Source organism: Grampus griseus, assembly GCF_964374135.1.
Source record: "Grampus griseus genome assembly, chromosome: 1".
NCBI lineage: Eukaryota > Metazoa > Chordata > Mammalia > Artiodactyla > Delphinidae > Grampus > Grampus griseus.
In genome coordinates this window covers 162804176-162825547 of record NC_139017.1, presented here as the reverse complement: position 1 = coordinate 162825547, position 21372 = coordinate 162804176, and the positions used below count along the sequence as shown (strand labels likewise).

The window sequence follows — 21372 nt, the reverse complement described above, 5'->3', positions numbered from 1 at the left end:
TAAGCATGAGACCAGATTGATGGACCCAACCCACAAGCCACTACATTCTGTGGGAGGAAATATCTCAGGGGTAAGGCAGGGTTTTCCACATCTTGTCTGCTCACAACCTCCTCCTGGGAGAGAGTGCTGAGAGAACTGTCCCAAGCAGTGGGTTGTGATGACAGGCAAAAGGGGGGTTGAGGGAACAGCTGCAGACCTGCTGCTTCTAAGCTCACTCCCACCCCATTCTGGGCCAATACAATTTTATTTATTTGCTCCCTTGGATGACTGTACCTTGGGTCCCACTTTCTTCAGGATGCCAACTGCACTAGCTGTGTGCGAATGACGTATCTTGTGCATTTTAACTTTTTTTTTCATAATATAAATATTCTGGTTTTGTATTTTTGTGTATTTTAATCTAAGGCCCTCATTCCTGCACTGTGTTCTCAGGTACGTGAGCAATCTCAGGGATAAGTCGGCGACAGCTCCGGGTCTGCACAGCAGGAATACTTTTTGTTGCTCTATCACCAGAGAGAACAACTATTTGGAGCGTATAGCCTATTGAACTACCTCATTTTTGCCAATTAGAGCTGGCTTTTCTGCCACAGTGTCCTCTTGAAACCCCTCCATCTTCAATGTTTCATGGGAGACTAGGTTTTAACTGGGTTGCCCCATGGCTTGGTCTCCTTCTACTGAAAGATTGGAAATTGGTCTGAACAGGAAAAGGTGGTACAGAGAGGTTAGGAGAGGCTGGGCCAGGTAAAAGGTGCAGAGAGGGGAAGCCAAGATTAGGCAGAGGTCATCTGTATGTGTGATAAAGGATTCCTGTTCCAGACCTGTAATCCCAGGGCATAGGACTCGCTTTACATACCAGGTCCATCCTTCAGTGGATTGGGCTAGGCCTAACATACACAACAGGGTGTATTGTATGTGTTTTTGTAAAAACTGGGAGTTGGTAAGGACAGGTTTTAAGAACGATGCCTCTGTACCCATCTTGAGCTGCCCAGGGATGGATATATGAAGCAAGGACAAGATCCTTAATCTTTAACAATTCTGGACTTTTCCTCCTTGGTTTCCAGAGAGACCATCAGTGATGGCTTCTTTGTGGTTCCCAGAGCCAGTGTCCTGCCCTGCTGCAGCAGTAATTAGTGTCATGGTAGCTAAAGGAGAAAAGGGGGTTTCGTTTACATGCTGTGAGATCACTGCAAACCTACCTCACTGTGTTGTAACGGGGCAAATGCAATAGAACGCATTGGGTGATGTGTGTCTGATCCTGGGTTCTTGTCTCCCCCAATTGCTGCCCCCCTCTAGTTATTGTATTTGTCTGGACTTCGTAGGACTTCACAAGTAGCTGATTTGGTGATTGCTAGGTGGCCTAGTTTGTGTAAATATAATGTGTTGGTCTTCTCCATGTTCTTTTGGGGTTTTATTGTTTACAAACTTCTTTTTATATTGAGAAAAATAGCCAAAGCATCTTTGACAAAAGGTCTGCACCAGCCAAAAAGATCTGAAACATAAACTTGGGGGCCCCTCTTCTTGAAGTGGGAGGTCTTGAACTACACTTTCTTTTGTGTTCCCCTTCCCCTGTTTCCTATTTCGAACAAGATTTTCTGTCCTAAACACTGTATTCCTACCCCCTCTTCTTTCCCCCTTCGTGCCCTCCCCAAAAATACTCCATACACCTATACGTTTAATTTGTGGGGTGTCTGTGATTAAATGATTTGTGCAAAAATCCTGAAGAAGCTAAGAACTCACCATCCCTTGTTCTCAATCTCCTGAGTCATGACCATTCCTTGATTTGATTCATTCCAAAGAGACTGCTGTCTTTGCATGGATTAAAACCTACTTTAATCTCTAATCCTAGGGTTAGAGGAGCAACGAGGGGGCCTTCCATGTAGAAAGTGGGGTTGGGAGACCACGAAAGGAAAGATGAATGTATAGTCAAGTCACTCAGGAACTTTTATGCAGGTGCAAGAAACTTATGTCAAAGTGGCCACAAAATTGTTTAATAGGAGACGGACGAATGTAACTCCATGTTTACTGCTAGAAACCAAAGCTTTGTGTGAAATCTTGAATTTATGGGGAGGGAGGGAGGGTAGAAAAGCATGTACCTGTTCTTCATCCCTTCCCCTCATTACTGAACTGCAGGAGACTGAGCCCCCTTGGGCTTTGGCGACCCCATCTGGGCAGTGTTTATTTGTTGGTTGATTTTGCTGTGCCAGGTACTTCCTTTCCCATTTGCTATCATTTTGTAACACATGCTGACCCCTTTCCCTTCCCCTTCTTTTCCTTGGGAAAATACAATGAATAAAGACTTATTGGTACCGAAACTGTCATCTCCTTGGTTGATATTTAAGGTGCTTTCTTCCTACCATTATTTCCACTTTCTTGGATTGGGACTCAAGTCACAAGAACCATTAAGTTTTCTGTTCAGCCATTTTGTTAGGAGTGAATCTTGAAAGTTCAGTCTTTTTAGCACCTCATTACAGTGGATTTTTGTTTCTAGTTAAGGCCTCTTGTCCTTTCCTTGGAAGCTGCCACATTCAAGAGGGGATTAAGGGCTTGGCATGCATAAGAATGGGGTTGCCTGTGCCACTGACTGGGATGAAAGGATGGGGCCATGGCTTGGGGCATGAGACCCTAATAATACTTTGTCCCTTGCTCCTCAAAGCCCTTTACAAATCTTAATTAATTAACCCCCTGCAGCAACCCAGGGATGGAAATACAGGGGAAACTGTTGAAATTGAGGCCAGAGGAGATACACTGACCAGCTATAAACACATGTTAACAAGTTCACTAGCCTGATGAACACTGTATTTTTAAACATCTAGCTCCCCCTAAGGGAAGGAGGGTTTAGAAAAGAAAGACTTGATTGGAGGCATACCAACTATCACCCAAAGTGCACCGAAACGTTAACAGAACAAGGGTAAGAAGTTTCATATATCCCTCTAGGGACTTCCTACCAAAAGTCAAAGCTGACCTTGGAAGATGTTAAAAGTAGCAAGCTACTACTGGACTTCACTAAATGGTTTTCCTGCAAAATTGAAGAAATCAGCTAGGCAGAAACTTACTAACCTACATGCAAAGCAGGAAGGATGGAAAAGCTTAAGAGACCATTCATGGGTGGGTTACTCATCTCTGGAGGGCATTCTTTGATCATTTCACTCTGTTAAAAATAACCCTTTCATCAGAAAGAGTGGAAGACAAAAGTAATGAATCGGGAGTCATGACTACAGCATCTCTTGCCTTGTTTCCTTGACACTGCAACCCAAAGTAAGAAACTACAAGAAGGTTCTCTGAAAATGGTAAAGTTTTTTTTTTTTCCCCTTCTCTCATTTTAAGAAAACTAAACTCCCAATATCTTTTGTGAGTTAGTGCCTCAAATTCCTGCAGCCCTTTTCTTTAAAGGTTTGGTACAGAATGAATGCCCTTGATTTTTCTGTCAGGGTTAGTTGATGGCCTTCCTTAAACTTTAGAAGTCATTCTTAGAGTTCTTTCTGGCCTTAACCCTTTTTTGAGTTCTTTGGGTAGGTCCTGAGAATGCAAATCCCAAAATCTTGAGTGCCTTAAATCAGCACAAAATGGACTGATATTAAGTGCCCTCCCTGTGAGGCTAACTACGGCTAGGAACTTCGCAAACGATTAAATTCACTAAATAAGACAAAACAGTATAAAAACAGGATATTTAAGACTTCTACCAAAAAAACAAACAAAAAACACTTGTACCAGAGCTCTAAAGCCAGTGTAGCGGCCTTCCAGCTAGCAGGACGCCGCCTTACCCCTTTTCTCAAAAGTCCAAACTGCCACCAGTGGCTAAGGAGTCCCAGCATTTCTGAGGTGGGGCTCCCCTAATTCTTGCCCCGTAACCTAGCCCGCCTGTCTACAGACTTCTCGGCTGTCCCAGGTGGTCTGAACCCCGCCTTCCCCAGCCGGGTCCCTCGCACGTGGTCCGGAGCCGGGCAGCCCGCGCGGTTATCCCCTTCACCCCAACGTGCCCCGCCCCTGGAGTGCGCACAGCCGAGAACTCTAGCTTAGCTCATCTCCGCTCCTCCTCCGAGCGCGCAGGCGCAGGCCAGGGCCCCGCCCATTCGGTGACGGCAGAAGCGTGTCCCAGCGCCCAACGATGACGTGTTCTTCCAGCGCCACGTCGTGAGGAAGTGTCGGTCTCCTCGAGCTGTTGAAAGGTGCCGGCGGAGCCTGTCAAGGTGCTGGATTCAGGGGGTGAATTAGAGGAGAAGAGGAGAGAGATGACTGAGCGGGAGGCAGCTGTGGGAGAGACAAAGGGGGCAGTGGAAGATACAAGTGAAGGAGTAAATAATTGGGAAATCTCTGGGGTAGGAGGTAACGGCTGCAACAACTGAAGGGGTTAGTGACCCGGAGCCCCGAGAGTGGGAAACACAGCCTGGTGGAAGATGGAGAAGGAAGAAGGGGGAAGGATCAGGATGTAGGCACTACGATGTGACAGGAAGCAGACTTACATGTTCAGAAAAAGGCAGTGCAGACTCTGAGAAAAAAGGGGATGGGAGCAAGGTCCACCAAGCCCATAGAACCAAGGAAAGGCCTCTGCGCCCAAAGGTCCTATTGGCTTATAAATTCTGGGTAGTGAAAGACTAGAGGCTTAGGACAGTGTCTTTTTTTTTTTTTTTTTTTTTTTGGCTCTGCCGGGTCTTAGTTGTGGCACACGGGATCTTAAGTTGCAGCATGCGAACTCTTAGTTGTGGCCTGTGGGATCTAGTTCCCTAACCAGAGATCAAACCCGGGCCCCATGGATTGGGAGCGCAGAGTCTTAGCCACTGGACCACCAGGGAAGTCCAGGGCCAGTGTTTCTGGATTCTAATGCTGGCTGATCTCTACCGTTTTGGTGAATCCCTGCAAGTCAGCCATAGTTGTTTGCAGGTGTGGTGACTTCTAATTCTCTGTCTTGTTTATACAAGGTTACCTGGTTGGTGACTAATTGTTCTGTGCTGCTTCTGCTGAGGCAAGAACTATGTCATGGATCAAGGAAGGAGAGCTGTCGTTTTGGGAGCGGTTCTGTGCCAACATCATAAAGGTGAGCAGTGGCCCAATGCACCAGTTGGCCTTTTGGTTCGTTGGGTAATCTTATATTAAAACCTGTTATAAAAACTGGGTAACCCATGATATTTATGGATTTGTAGTAGAATTTAGCAATGGTATCAAAGAGCCTTAGAATTGCAGGTAACTTCCAGGTCTACATTTCTGGCAGATTATTGTCCTAACTCTCACATTTTCAGGAAGCCTGAGACCTCCCAATATCATTGGGCAGCATAGACTGTTAGATCTTCCTGAAATTTGTTTCCCTAGAACTTTGATGTATTATTCCTAGTATTGTCCTCTGGGCTTTGTTTTGTTTTTTTAATTTATTTTTGGCTGCATTGGGTCTTCATTGTTGTGTGCGGGCTTTCTCTAGTTGCGGTGAGCGGGGGCTACTCTTTGTTGCAGTGCATGGGCTTCTCACTGTGCTGGCTTCTCTTTGTTGTGGAACACAGGCTCTAGGTGTGCTGGCTTCAGAAGCTATGGCATGCGGGCTCAGTAGTTGTGGCTTGCGGGCTCTAGAGCTCAGGCTCAGTAGTTGTGGCCCACGGGCTTAGTCGCTCCGCGGCATGTGGGATCTTCCCAGACCAGGGATCGAACCCTGTCCCTTGCATTGGCAGGCAGATTCTTAACCACTGCGCCACCAGGGAAGTCCCTGACCTCTGGGTTTAGATAAAATAACGAATCTTTCTTTGATGTGACAGTAGAGCATAATGGTTAAGAGGGTTCTGGAGGCAAACATGAATGAAAGTTCTATTCTGTCGTTTATTAACCGTGTGACTTTATATGGTGATTTTGAGGATTAAATGAAACTACATAGAAAACACTCAGCACTGTGTCTAGCAGTTTTTAATTACTATTATTGGGGCTGTCTTTCAATCATTTCAAGACTACAATCACTCTGTTTCCTACACTCCACTCCCTAGATCTTCCCTCAGCTTTTTCTCTAGGAATCACAGCAATGTTATATCCTCCTCACATGAAAGGTTTGATATTGGAGCCAGTCAGCTTGGTTTTATTTTTCAGCCACAGGCTGTCAAGCAGCAAGTAGCAGTGTATTTATGAGTAAGTAAGCCTTGTACCCACACATACACTCACACACAAATGCCAGGTGATCTCAGGCAGTCCAGGAAATAGAAAAGCATCTCCTCAAGGAAACACTGCGGTCACATGTTGGGAAGAACAAGCTGCATGACTTTACTGGAATTTTTTTTTTTATGGCTATATATGGGGGACAAAAGTAGAAAATGTTGGGAGATGCAGGGGAAGTGGTCTATGAAGAGCCCCTCCAGTGAGGGAAAATAGCCCAAGGAGTGAATTTTTGCTATGATAGACAACAAAGTCTGCTCTAGGCCAGGTAAGAAGTTTTGTTTGCCCCCAAAATGTCTTTTTTGTTTGTTTTCAAATGGCTCCTGACATTTAAATTTTTATAAAAATCTTGATTAGCTTCTCTTGTAAAATAAGAAGATCCAACAATATGAGGCCCCCATTCCTGTGTGACAGGACTCGGATACAACTGAGAAGTGTATGCCTCTTTTATGTGGAGGATGCCCTTTACATTTGGCCATACCCATCAATATCCTTCCTGTGCCTTCCAGTTGAAGGCTAACGAAACCAAGGTGGTGGTTAAAGGCATATGGTTAGGAGATGAACTCTGAAAGCACATAGACCTAAATTTGAATCCCCACTTTGTCTCTTCTTGGCTGTGTGACTTATGCAAGTCACTTGACCTCTCTGAGCCTCAGTTGTTTCACCTATAAAATGAAGATAACACTATTTACTTCATATGTTTGTATGATAAAAAATTAAGATGAAATGTGAAAAGCTCAGCATAGTACTTGGCATGTAGTAAGGGCTCAATAAACATATAAATAAAAATGAATAAAAGTGCTTAATGCTTATGTATTGAGCTAAAAGTACAGAATACCCAGTTCCCTTCCTCAGGGCTTTTATCATATAGCTCAAGCCTGTCAGCTTGGAATATTGTCTCCCTTTATCTCTGAGGAGTATGTGATGTGTTCATTTGTCTTCTTACTTCACAGGCAGGCCCAATGCCCAAACACATTGCGTTTATAATGGATGGGAACCGTCGCTATGCCAAGAAGTGCCAAGTGGAGAGGCAAGAGGGTCACTCACAGGGCTTCAACAAACTGGCTGAGGTGGGTGCACGTTGCAGAACCCAAGGTGAATGGTCTGTGGAGAATTGGATTATAGCTAGAAAACCAGGCCCTGAGTTTGCTGTGGTTTGAGAGTGCTTTTTTATAGCTGTTTGTCTGTTTTATTGCTTGCTTGCTAGCCATAGATCTCATATCAACATTAACAGAAAATGAAGTCATCCAGTGAATCATCGCAAAATATTAGAAATAAGAACAAAATTGTCTCCTCTTACCACTTTAATCAACAATTTATGTTTTTCTGTGCCTCATCCCAATCCTTGTAATATGTTCAACATGACTTAACATTTATAAAATTACATCTATAGCTTTGATAACCTTATTTTTTTCTTGACATTTTGGCAAGTATTTTTCTAGGTTGATCTATGGCTTTCTACCTATATGTTTTAATGGCTGTGGAACATTTTTCCTGAGGATCTGACATAGTTTGTTTAGCTGCTCCACTATTATTGGACATTATAAATGGTACTAGTTTAGAATAAATTCTTAGAAGTGACATTTCCAGAGCAAAGGTAGAGGGTGACTACCCATTCTGAGGTTGAGGTGTTTCTCAGGACACAGGCCTTTAAGTGCTTAAACTAGGAAGAGTGCCAGACAAACCAGGACATCACTCCAACCAAACGTCATCAACGTTTTATGGTTTTAATGCCCACTGCAAATTGGGAAACAGTAAATTTATCAATAAGAATGGAATATGTCGATCTTTGTGAAACTCTGTAGCCCACGGATCCCAGCTTCTTGGCACAAGAACACGTCCTGAAGCCAGGGCAGTGATATTTTTTGCCTTGAATGAGTGGTTGTGGAGTTCTCTCTAACACTGAGGTCTTCAGGTTTGTTGATCTCAGTTTCTCTTTTGTGACTAAGAGGCAGGTTTTGCCTAGTGCTTAGGAGCTTAAGCTCTGTAGTCACTCAGAACTCATTGGCACCCCTACTCTGCCACTTCCTGGCTCTGTGACCTGCTGCAAGTTACGTAGCTTCCCTTTGCCTCAGTTCCTTCATCTGTAAAATGGGGAGATTACATGAGGATTAAACAAGATGGCACAATGAAAAGCATGTGGCACAAGACCTGGCATAAAGGATGTGCTCAAAAAATTGAAGCTGTTGTTATTAGCCTATATTAACTGAGGTCAGTGGTGGGCTCCGACCCAGGTGTACCCACCAAGTTTGCTGCCTGGTAAGATCTTCAGTCCCAAGCCTATTCAAGTGTCAGGTTTGCACTGGTAATTTTCCTGAGGTGGCAGTGAATGGGTTTGTATGTCTGATAAGGGATTAGAAAGGTAGCTCTTCAGCTTTATTTCTTCAGTTCTGTTTGAATGTCTTCTGTCCCTTACCTTTAACCTCCAGGCTCCCCATCTCAACACTGTTATTCTCATCTTCAGTTTGTTCTCCACCTTTAGTGGCACTGGGTTAGAGCAGTACCGTACCAAAGGACTGAGTTTAAATTTGAGTTTCACTTCTTTTTTTGTTGAGGTATAATTTCATACAGGGAAATGCACAGATTTGGGGTTTTGACAGTTGCATTCATCTGTCTAATCCACAGCCCTGTCAAGATATAGAACATTTCCATCTCTCTAGCAAGTTCCTTTGTGCCCCTTCCCAGTCAAACCCTGTCCTCCCTCCTCTTCTCCTCCCCTTCCCCCTCACCTTCTGATTTCCATCACTCTAGATGAGTTTTTGCTGTTCTAGAACCTCATATAATGGATTCATATGGTAGAGCTGTGGAATTTTGACTCGTCTTCAACTTTCTGAGCCTCAATTTTATCATCTCTAAAGTAGGCATGAAAACAATAATTCCTTTCTCAAGGGGTAGCTTGAAGAATCAGATGAAATAATGTATGTGAAAACCCTTTGCAGACTTAAATGATACACAGCTGTGCGATTGTTGCTTTTATTCTTATAACTCATCAGCCTCTCAGTCTATTGGAATAATGATGTTATGCTGTGAGTAGTAATACCTTGTGTGTTTATGTATCTTTAGCCACCTTGTGAGGGATGGATTGTGATCCTATTTTACAGATAAGGAGACTTAGGCCCTGAGAGGTTAAATGATATGCCTGCAGTCACATAGCAAGTGCTTGATGGAGTGAGAGACTGGAACCTAGATATTTATTCTCTCAGTGAAGAGCTCTTTCCAGTAAACCACAATAGCATCAGCATAATAGTACTCATTAAGTTCACATTTTTCAGTCTCTCAGGTGGTAGCTTTCTGCTTATTTGGTTCATTATTCTGAGAGAGGCATTGGTATTATCCTAGCTTTACCCAGTTTGGGGAGGAGAAAAGTCTGTCTCTCACTGAGTCGGGGCTGAGGCATCTCCTGTTTCCCTTCCTGCTCTTTCCTTGTACCCTAGCTCCTTGCCTTCTCCCCTCTCAGACTCTGCGTTGGTGTTTGAACCTGGGCGTCCTAGAGGTGACGGTCTACGCATTCAGCATTGAGAACTTCAAACGCTCCAAGAGTGAGGTAGATGGGCTAATGGATCTGGCCCGGCAGAAGTTCAGCCGCTTGATGGAAGAAAAGTAAGATGCTGTCAGAGGGGGAGCCTGTGTTCTTATACCACCTCCAGCCTTACCTAACCCTCAACTGTCTTTTCTGAGGCTAGTTAAGGAACTCTAAACCCTTCTACTGTTAGTTAGGCCTCTTCAGTGGCAAATATGGCAAGCTAGTTTTCCTTCCTTCCTTCCTTCCTTCCTCCCTTCCTCCCTCCCTTCCTCCCTTCCCTTCCCTTCCCTTCCCTTTCCTTCCTTCCTTCCTTCCTTCCTTATTTATTTATTTGAGGATATAGAGGTATTTCACAGAATTCAAGGATACAGATAGCCAACCTCAGGCAAAACCGAAGCCAGGAATTGAAATCGATTAGGTAGAGCCTCCTCAGACATTTATTTCCTTTGCTCCACAGGCTAACTTTGTCTTCTTCAAGAGAGCTGCTCAGAATGAATTAAAACCCTTAATTGGTCCACCTTAGTTCAAATTTCTACCCCAGGACCAGTGAACTGTGACCAGGGAAGTAGAGTGAGAGAGACTTTGAAAAAGCCATTTTCTGCTATGCAGTCATCCCTAAAAAGTTACTGTACTTCCCTGCATATACCCTTGGACGGGACAGGATGATGCATAAAAGCCCTTTATGGGGATGAGTCAGTACTGTTCTTGCTATCACTAAGTTTACACTTAACTTAGGGAGCAAAGCCAGAATGGGGCAAAGTGGAAGTTTGGTGGAGATTATTTGTTTCACAGCGTGGAACCCTCTTCAGCCAGGACTGCCCCAAAGTGTTCATTACAACCATTCTCTGCCCAGCTCCTCCCCACACCAGGACCAGGAAGATGAGAGAACAGAGAGCTTAGAGCTCTAGTGGAGCTGGGCCTGGGACAGGTCTGTCATTTCCATCCCTGTGTGGGTCAGGGTGCGGGGAGCATAGCCAAGCTTCTGTCTATCCATATTAGTCTCTGGGCCACAGACATTACTCCTTCCCTTGTGGCTCAGAATTCACACCCAAGGGGCTGGGGACAGAGGTAATGGGGCCACATTCCAGGTGTTCAAATTCTTCAAATTCTTCTGTACTTCACACTAATCTTACCTTTTTTAAGTGCTTATACTATGTGTCAGACCCTGAGCCTAACATGTACTCTCATTTAAAATTCACATTATCCTGTGAGAAAGATATTATTATCCCATTTGTAGAGAGGAAGAAAGTAAAAACCAGAGAAGTTTAGGGGTGTATCCTGGGTCACACAGCTATCAGGCAGAGCCAAAACACACAGGGTCTTTCTAACTCTAGAGCTGAGCTGTTGTCTGCTGTAGAGACAAGAAGCAGTCTTAACACTTCTTGAAAGATCAAAATCCATGGCAGTAGAGGTGCTCCTGAGATTGTTTTAATCAGTCACGAGTAGAGAAGATGGTCTTAGGTTATTAAGTCCTAGGCAGAGCAAGAAGAAACCTTAGTGGTGGTTTTCCAGCAATGTGCCACAGAACCCCGTAGTTGTGAGGAGTGGGCATGCAAGGACCCAGAGGGAATGGGGTATACAGTGCTTGTTTGCATTTATCTATTTTATATGTTGGGCTTCTGTTTAAGATTTGATTTGAAGAAAGACTTGTTTGGCTAAAAGAAGTTTGGAAAACCACTGGCCTAGTTCAGTTTCATCAGTTGGGAAACTAATCCTGTTTCCCAACTGTGAAGAGAAGAGAAAGGTTTGCCCATGGTCACGCAGCTAGCTAGTGGCAGAGCCAGGCTGGGAGCCCAGATCTCCTGGCTCCTTGCCAGGGCTTTTACACCTCCTTACTCAGATCATGTGCCTGATGTCTGAGAATAAGCACTTTCACAGTATGACAGGGGTGGTTATGCAAGGTCAGATAGTAATCGGTGGCACTAGGCACTAGGGCTTGAATCTAGGTATTCTTTTTTTTTTTTGGCTACACCACACAGCATGCAAGGTCTTAGTTCCCCGACCAGGGATGAAACCCGTGTCCCCTGCAGTAGAACCATGGAGGAACCGTGGAATTCCTGAATCTAGGTATTCTTATTCAGAGCAACATTTGAACAAAGTAAATTGTTCAAGATCAGACAGCTGGTGAGTAGAAAGCCAGAAATCGAACTTAGGGAGTTTGGTTCCAGAGCCTGTCTTTTTAATCACAACATTACACTGCCTCCATATATATATGTCTGATCTTGAACAAATTACTTAACCTCCCTGTGCCTCAGTTTCTTCGTCTGTAAAAGGGGAATGATAATGGTGTCTGCCTCAAAGGTTGATGTAAGGATGGAATGCATGTAAAACACTTAGACCAATGTCTGGCACTTAGTAAACATATAATTAATGTTAGATGTTACAAAAGTAACCAATAATACAACTCCTGCTGTTGAGGAGTTTATTCACCCATCAAAATGGGACAAACAGCACAGAACACGTGAAATGCAACTTGTTGACAAGGACACACAAGGCGGTGTAATGTGTGGTAAAGAGGTTTGGGTTCTCAAATCAGGCAAACCTGGGATTCTGTCCCGACACAGCACTTGATGGCTGTATGACCTTGGGCAATCCCTATCTAACTATTCTATCTGAGCCTCAGTTTCCCGCTGTAGAACAGGGAGTGTAGTAAACTCCCTTCAGAGTTGTTGAGGGCATTCAGTGAAATAATACTTGTAGATCAGTGCCTGACACACAGGAAGGCACTCAAAAACTGGTAATTGAGTATCAGCTAAGCACTTTGCTTTCTCCAGCTCAGCAGGTGCTCTGTCCCACCTCCCAAACCTGCCTCCTTTCCCCCCTGATCAGGGAGAAACTGCAGAAGCATGGGGTATGTATCCGGGTCCTGGGTGATCTGCATTTGTTGCCCTTGGATCTCCAGGAGCTGATTGCACAGGCTGTGCAGGCCACCAAGAACTACAACAAGTAAGTTTTCAGATTTCCCCTTAGGGACCTGTATTAATCTATGACTCCCTGCTAACTTTAGGGAGACGTCCTGGCCCTTCCTTGGTCTGCATTTGGTACAAGAGGTAATGAGGAGTTGGTTTTGGATGCTTGAGACTTCTTCCTCCATCTGCAGGGCAGACCAGAGGTGGTTCTGCAGCACCTTGTTTTATGTGTGTATACTCACACATACAGTTTCTTATCTTCCTCCTTCATGTGCCTTGCCCCCCATGTACATATGTATTTTTATATATATGTGTGTGTGTGTGTTTAATTGACAGGGAATGGGGTGGGAATGTAGCAGGCCTTATCCCTGTCTCTGAAGACAGATCCTTCAAGAAATTCTCTTTCTGTCCCACTGCTTTAACCAATAGAGGGGATGACCTTGGAAGGGCATGCAGATGCAGAGGAGAACAGTTTAATAATCCAGACTTCATTATGTGTGGCTTTGGGATATAATGCATATTTGGCAGTGGATTTGTTTCACATCAGACTTCCTTCCTATTCTTTGCTTGTTCTAATATCACAGTGAATTCACATCCTCTGAAAGCTGGGGGTTAGCAGAAGGGAAGAAGATTAGGAGAATAATAAGGGTCAGTTAGTATTTTTCTTACTACAAAACTAATATGTTTTTTTCCCAAGAAAACTTGGAAAACTCAAAAAATTAATAATCTCGCTTTTCAGAGGTATCCATGGTTAACATTTGGTGTGTGTTTGTTCTACCACAGAAGGGGTGCTCTGTAATAAGTGACTCCACTCCTTAGTCCTTGTCCCCCTTTGGTAAATTATTCTGTTCTTCCCTTCTCAGGTGTTTCCTGAACGTCTGTTTTGCTTACACATCCCGTCATGAGATCAGCAATGCTGTGAGAGAGATGGCCTGGGGAGTGGAGCAAGGCCTGCTGGATCCCAGGTATCGCAGTTATTGAGCATGATAGGGAAAACAGGCATACACCGAACCATAAAATCCCTCCTAAGTCATGTACTTGAGCCAGAAGTCAAATCGGGAATGTATGTGGAAAGATTTGAGAGGGGTGGTCCCCTGCACTTAGAGCTTTGGAATGACTTATTATAGCCTGCTTCAGAATTTCTGTGTTCACCACAAACCAAGGAGCTCCAGAAAAAATGGCATGGCTTGTAGCAACACTGTGGCATTCAATAAAACATGATGCCCTGCTGGCCCTTTGGCAGAGTTTTTCTAAGAATGATTTTTCAGGAATGCAGCTTGTTGGGGGTATTGGCCTTTAGGCCTTTCATGTTACAGTTTCATGCAAGATCCAGGTATTTTTCAAAAAGAAAGTTGTTCATCGTTAGCAACACGGTAGAATTACTAGAGCTGGGAGAGACTTGAGAAGCCATCTGTCTGCTCAGTCCCTCTCCTGTTATTATTAGTGTAACCTTTGGTAATAATATTAGTAAACTAACAACAGCAGTAGTAAAATAATAGTAGCAAAAAACAAGCCAGGCAATGTGTTATGCTGTGTTTATTTGATTAAGTTAATATTCTCATGTTTAAGAGATTTGAGTCTTTTCCCCATTTTATAGATGAGAAAACTGAGCTCACATTGAAATGACTGTCCCAAGGTCATTCAGCTAGTAAGTGCCAGAGCTGGGACTTCTAACAAAAACTGTCTGATTCCAGAGCTTTTGTCCTTACCTTTATTATATATGGGATTGTGGGACCCAGGAGGTTTTCTGACTCCCTTCTTGGGTATAATTCGATTTTCCTGGGAAACTAAATTAAAAATGAAGAAGTTTCTCAGTGAGAATGAAATTAACATTATCAACATTATACAAATTAGCATAAATTTATAATGATGCTAAGCATGATAAAGGCATTGATGCATGGTTCAACAAGAATTTATAATAAGAGGAATGGACCTGGTAGGGAAGGCTCCCCAAAGGAAATGATAAATGACATAAGAAGGGGGTGAGAGGATAAGCAGTAACTGGGGAAAGAGGCAGTATTATGAGGAGCTTGTTGGTTGCACAAATACTGTTGGAATAATTCAAGTAGAGAGTACTTGGAAGGGAGCTTGGATTATGGTGGTGATGGTGGAATAGAGCAAACAGACTGCATTAAGAGCTATGAAGCAGATCAAATAGAGAGGACTTGCGCGGTGGTTGTGGGATGAATTGGGAGATTGGGATTGACGTATATACACTAATATGTATAAAATAGATAACTAAGAAGAACCTGCTGTATTAAAAAAATAAAATTCAAAAAAAAAATATTAGTGAGAGAGAAAAAAAATCGAGAGGACTTGATGGATTGACTCTGGGACAAGGATGTGTTATGGTGACTCCAGGGTTTTTGACTTATAAAACAGTGGACAGTGGTGCCCTTCGCTGTGCTGAGAACCCTGAGAGGCTGCAGTTTGAGGAAGAAAGTCAGGAGTTTGGTTTGGGATATATTATAGATGTTGAACACAGATATCAGGTTGACAGTAGAGAGAAGTGGGGACTGGAGATAGCAGTCTGGTAACTGAAGCAAAGAGAGAGCATGAGGAATCTAAGGGAGAGTCTAGAGTGAGAAGAGAGGGCCTAGGATGGAGTTTTTTTTTTTTTTTTTTTTTTTTTTTTTTTTTTTTTTTTTTTTTTGCGGTACGCGGGCCTCTCACTGTTGTGGCCTCTCCCGTTGTGGAGCACAGGCTCCGGACACGCAGGCTCAGTGGCCCTGGCTCATGGGTGTAGCCGCTCTGCGGCATGTGGGATCTTTCCGGACCGGGGCACGAACCCGTGTCCCCTGCATCGGCAGGCGGACTCTCAAGCACTGTGCCACCAGGGAAGCCCTAGGATGGAGTTTTGAGAAACTCATAAGTTTTACTGGCTGGGTAGAGGAAAATGAGCCTTAAGGAAAAAAGAGAATCAACAACCAGAAAGGTAGAAACAAAAGGGCTGCCAGTATTACAGAAGCCAAGAAAAGAGGGTGTTTGTTAGCGCAGGTGGTGTGGCGGGTGTGCATTGGTGGGAGCAACAATGTCAAATGCTGTAGAGAGGTCAATTAATATGTGGATCGAAAATTAGCCATTGGGGGAGAAACATTAAGATACTGGTTAAGTTGGCGGTATGGGGGCTGGGCAGGAAGATGAGATATAAGTAGATGAGGGATATATAAGTAGATGAAAGTTCTTGATAATTTTCTGATTCTTGGCTTGGGGAATGATTTCATAGTTCATTTTATTCTTAGTGCTTTACGATTAATCTTTTATATAATTTTTTGTATAAATTAAATAATATATTTAAAAAAATAAGGGACAAATGTTTATGCTAAAAAGAAAAAAAGCTATTTAGCAAGCAGATTTAATATGCATTCATGCCTGGAACTAGAACTCTGATCTTGCCTCTTAGTGCAGTGTGATTTATACTGATACCACATTGCAGTAGCCACTGACCCCCTGCTTCTTGCCCAGCTAGATTTCTCATATCCGTTTTCTCTGCCCTGCATGGTTTAGTAACTTGCCTGTGTGGGTTAGTCATGCAGACATGGCGTGGACTGGGCGGGTTGCTAGGGTAAGGAGGCTGATGTCTCAACCCATCAGCTCAGGAAGCTTGGTGTTCAACTCAGACTGGGCTGATCAGGGCCTGAGGCAGTGCTTTTTACATTATTCAGCTTTAGACAAATCCATATTTATAACAGAGAGTCAATGAGTTAATTACAGTCAGGCTCTACCCTTCCCATAACTGGAATTTTTCTATTCTCATCACCACCATCCAACTCCTCATTTTCCTTTCTTCCAGGGTAATATATTTTTTTCTACCAGTCATTTTAACAGATTGTTTTTTGAATCTCAAATTATAAAAGAAGGAATTAGATTTAGCATAAATGATAGTTAATAAACTCTCTTGAGCAGGTCTTGACCATCTGTAGGCCTCTGTCTTCCTCTTAAAACAATAGTGTTAATAATAATTGCCGGGCTTCCCTGGTGGTGCAGTGGTTGAGAGTCTGCCTGCTGATGCAGGAGACGCGGGTTCGTGCCCCGGTCCGGGAGGATCCACATGCCGCGGAGCGGCTGGGCCCGTGAGCCATGGCCGCTGAGCCTGCGCATCCGGAGCCTGTGCTCCGCAACGGGAGAGGCCACAGCAGTGAGAGGCCCGAGTACCGCAAAAAAAAAAAATAAAATAAAATAAAAAAAAAATAAATAATAATAATTGCTAATGTTTACTAAGCATTTACTCTGTGCCCAGCACTTGCTAAGTATTCCATGTACATTATTTCATTTAATCCTTAGGCCCTTTGAAGTAGACACTGTTTTTATAAATTGAACCTTGCTGTGAGGTTAAATAACTTGTCCAAGTTCACACAGTTGACCAGGATTTCCAACCTGGCTCCAGAGCCTGTGTTCTCTTTCACTATGGCATACTGACTGCCTTATAGGAGGGTTGAAATGAACAAAAACACAGTATAAAAATAAAAATTAATAACTAATAGTTATCAGGGACTTCCGTGACTGTCCAGTGGGTAAGATTTCGCCTTCCAATGCACAGGATGTGGGTTTGATCCCTAGTCACGAGCTAAGATCCCACATGCCCCATGGCCAAAAAACCAAAACATAAAACAGAAGCAATATTATAACAAATTCAATAAAGACTTTAAAAAAAAAAATGGTCCACATCAAAAAAATATACTAAAGGGGCTTCCCTGGTGGCGCAGTGGTTGAGAGTCTGCCTGCTGATGCAGGGGACACGGGTTCGTGCCCCAGTCCGGGAAGATCCCACATGCCGTGCAGCGGCTAGGCCCATGAGCCATGGCTGCTGAGCCTGCACGTCCAGAGCCTGTGCTCCGCAACGGGAGAGGCCACAACAGTGAGAGGCCCGTGTACCGCCAAAAAAAAATATGTGTGTGTGTGTGTGTGTGTGTGTGTGTGTGTGTGTGTGTGTGTGTGTGTGTGTGTGTGTGTGTGTGTGTGTGTGTGTGTATATATATATGTACTAAAAATAAATAAACAGTAGTCATCAGATCTTATTATGAGGCAGGCATGAGACTAGTAGGAGTTTATCATGCATATTCTCATCTAATTTTCATATAAGGTAGTGACTATTATTTGTCTTATTTTATAAGACCAGTTAACGAAGGTTTGAAAAGTTTCATTGACGGGCTTCCCTGGTGCTGCAGTGGTTAAGACTCCGCACTTCCACTGCAGGGCTGCGGGTTCGATCTCTGGTTGGGGAATTGAAATCTGCATGTCATTCCGATGCTGTGCGGCGCGGCCAAAAAAAAAAATGCAGACACATTTGAAATTCAGAGGGGTTATGTGGGGATCCAAAGTCCCACAGCAAGGTAGTGGGTCTGGAAATAACCTTTATTCCTCTTATTTATGTAGTACTTTATAGTTCCCAAGGTACACTCAAATCTGTTATTTCATTTGATTTGACTCTCACAATAACCTATAAGTAGATAGGACAAATGTGCCATTTCAAAAATAAGAGAGCTGAGAAATTGTTGATTGCACAGGGTTTCACTTTTTTTTTTTGGGGGGGGGGGCTGCTCCATGTGGCCTATAGGATCTCAATTCCCCGACCAGGGATTGAACCCAGGCCATGGCAGTGAAAGTGCCAAATCCTAACCACTAGACCACCAGGGAACTCCCAGGTTTCACATTCTTAATTAAAGAATTAAGATCATGCTATCAAGACAAGACTCAGGGAAATTATCAGGGAAATCTGAACCAGAGCCCTTCCTATTGCCCAGTCATAAGTGAATATTATTTACCATATGACGGTACAGAAAATAAAGCTCCCTCTGTGGTTTGCAAAAAGATGACTGAGAGATGGAGTAACTTACCCAAAGGCACACAGCTAGTAAGTGTAGATCTTTGTTCTGAACACTCAGCCCAGATCTCTGCTTTTTTTTGACTATGCTCCCAGGAAAATGTTCCCACACAGAAATTTTGTCTTCTAGACCCTTCCTAAGATGCAGCTGTTACCACCTGGAGATTCTGAATCCTGCCTCTGGATACTTGGCAGGATAGATAAACAGTATTCTTGGAACCACCACACACCAGTCTTGCAAATACCCTCTTTCCATGGACTGGAGAGTTTAACTTAAGATGAGTGCTGCCAGTCCCCATTCTTCCTTCATTCCGTCTCCTTTCTGAGTATCTGTCTGCTTGGGAAAGTAGCTCTTATCAAACACAAGAGGGCTCATCATTTTGCTGTTTTTTCAAATCCTAAGTAAAGTGGATGTTTTGCAGTGTTTCACGGTCCATATGACTTAAATTTAAGTTTTTTTGTTTTTTTGTTTGTTTGTTTTGCGATACGCGGGCCTCTCACTGCTGTGGCCTCTCCCGTTGCGGAGCACAGGCTCCGGACGCGCAGGCTCAGCGGCCATGGCCCACGGGCCCAGCCACTCCGCGACATGTGGAATCTTCCTGGACCGGGGCACGAACCGGTGTCCCCTGCATCGGCAGGCAGACTCCCAACCACTGCACCACCAGGGAAGCCCAAATTTAAGGTTTTAAAAATGTTCTCTATCATAAATTCAAACAATAACAGAAGTATATAAAGTAAAAAGAGATAGTATTTCCTTCTTATCCAACCTTCCAGAGGTAATCACCATTAATAGAATGGTGTATGCCTTTCTAGATTTTGTTCTTTGTTTATATATACATGTATTCGCATGTGTGAGTAAGTGTGTGTGTGTATTTTCCACACTGTATTTTTTCTGAAATGTGCTTTCTTTCATTTAATATTACATCTTAGACATCTTTCCAAGTCCATGCATTTAGATTTACCTCTATTAAAAACAGTTGCATAGGGGGCTTCCCTGGTGGCGCAGTGGTTAGGAATCCGCCTGCCAACACAGGGGACACGGGTTCGAGCCCTGGGCCAGGAAGATCCCACATGCCGTGGAGCAACTAAGCCCGTGTGCCACAACTACTGAGCCTGCACTCTAGAGACCGCGAGCCACAACTACTGAGCCCATGTGCCACAACTACTGAAGCCCGCGCGCCTACAGCCTGTGCTCTGCAACAAGAGAAGCCACCGCAATGAGAGGCCTGTGCAGCGCAACTAGAGAAAAGCCCATGCGCAGCAACGAAGACCCAATGCAGCCAAAAATAAATAAATTTATTTAAAAAAAAAACAGTTGCATAGTATTTCATCAAATTGCAGAGTCATAGGGTGTATCCATTTTAAAAACAAGTGTTTTAAGTGAAGGACAACACATATTCTGGTGGGTGCATCTGGTTTTAGGCTGCAACTAAATGGCTTTGGGCGAACATTTCATCTTCTCTGAGCCTCAGTTTCCTTATCTATAAAGTGAGGACAGAAGTACCTAATGTAGTTGTGAGGATTGAAACCATTCATTAATTTATCAAGCATTTGCTGAGGGCCTTCTACATACCAGGTAGTATTGGCTAATGTAGTTGATGGTATTCTGTAAACTGGGAAGCTTTATGTAAGGAAGTTCACCATGAGAATAATCCAAAAAGAGATGTGGACTTATCTTTGTCTCTTCCCCACTCACCTTAGCGATGTCTCTGAGTCTCTGCTGGATAAGTGCCTTTATACCAACCACTCTCCTCATCCTGACATCTTGATACGGACTTCTGGGGAAGTGAGGCTCAGTGACTTCCTCCTCTGGCAGGTAGGTCGTTTCCAACCATTGTTCTGTTTGTGTCGAAACTGAAAACTGTGACTGCACCCACAAAACAGATTGGAGGGTCAGCTAAAATCCAGATAAATGTCTCCAGGCTGTGCCTGGTAACTTTTGCTATCCCTTCCTCATCTTTCCCTGGCTTTGTGAGCCTGTGTAGTTCTTGCTGTCTAAAGTGCCCAGGGGAAGAATCAAGGCTATCCAGCTGTGGTGAAAGCTTTACTTGTACCTCTCTTCAAGGAACTGGACTTCTGCCTTAGGTCCCTGAGCATAAGCTTCTGCCCTGGTAACCTGCCATGTCCCCCAGCACCTCTGGGCTAGAACCTCGCCTTGCATTTACTAATTTCTCGCCTTTAGAATAAAGGGCGGCATCTACACAAGCACAGGCCACAGGAGATATAAACTGTATGCAGACTCTTTCTTCAGGGCCTGCCATTGCCTATCAGCTCAGTTATCCCAGTGTAGGTAGTTCTCTAAAAGCCCATATCCAAATAAGTTTGTCTTTGCTTGAAAATCTCCATCATCTGTTAAGTTGGCCCCTGAGTAGCACTTGGCTGGGGGAAATCTTGTTCAAGGAGAGGCTGAAGGGAGAAACTCAGCTTGGAAGCAATTCACATGGTAAAGTTCTGGAAATTTTAATGGACCATAGTCTTAAGAGTGAACTAACAAGATTTAGCTACTGAAGATACTTTTAGTATTTGGCTATATTGAAAGCAGTATAATGTGCAGCTTGTGGTTTTATGGCCCATTCTGCTGGTCAGATTATGTCTAGAGAGTTTACTTCTGGGCACTGGGTTTTAAGAGATTGCACTGGTAAACTAGAGGACTTAGCAGAAGAGGCCAGCCTGGATGGCAAGGAGTCTGAAGCTCATGTCCTATAAGGCAGGGGTCCCCAAGCCCTGGGCTGCGGACCACTACCAGCCTGCGGCCTGTTAGGAACCGGGCGCACAGCAGGAGGTGAGCAGCGGGCGAGCAAGCGAAGCTTCATCTGCCACTCCCCATCGCTCGCATTCCTGCCTGAACCATCCATCAATCCCCCCACCCCACCCTGTCCGTGGAAAAATTGTCTTCCATGAAACCGGTCCCTGGCACCAGAAAGGTTGGGGACCGCTGCTATAAGGAATGAGTGAAGAATAATGGTCTGGGAAAGAGAAGAATGGTAATAGTTTAT

The 21372-nt window shown here is 43.9% G+C and overlaps 1 protein-coding gene across 4 annotated transcripts in view; it reads left to right on the top strand.

Moving 5' to 3' along the window:
* The first annotated feature begins 4122 nt into the window (after nt 1–4122).
* Nucleotides 4123–21372, top strand: part of DHDDS (dehydrodolichyl diphosphate synthase subunit) — a 28646-nt gene continuing 11396 nt past the window's right edge. For 3 of the 4 annotated variants that reach the window (XR_014297465.1, XM_082666728.1, XM_082666726.1), the window contains exons 1-7: nt 4123–4184; nt 4914–5029; nt 7074–7190; nt 9578–9720; nt 12473–12589; nt 13416–13517; nt 20078–20192. Coding sequence is in view for 3 of the 4 variants with exons in the window: in XM_082666728.1 (XP_082522854.1) it covers nt 4967–5029; nt 7074–7190; nt 9578–9720; nt 12473–12589; nt 13416–13517; nt 20078–20192 (657 nt within the window). In the remaining variant the exon portion in view is untranslated. Of the gene's footprint in view, nt 4185–4744; nt 5030–7073; nt 7191–9577; nt 9721–12472; nt 12590–13415; nt 13518–20077; nt 20193–21372 lie in introns of those variants that run through there. The other variant, XM_082666727.1, reaches the window with a different exon arrangement.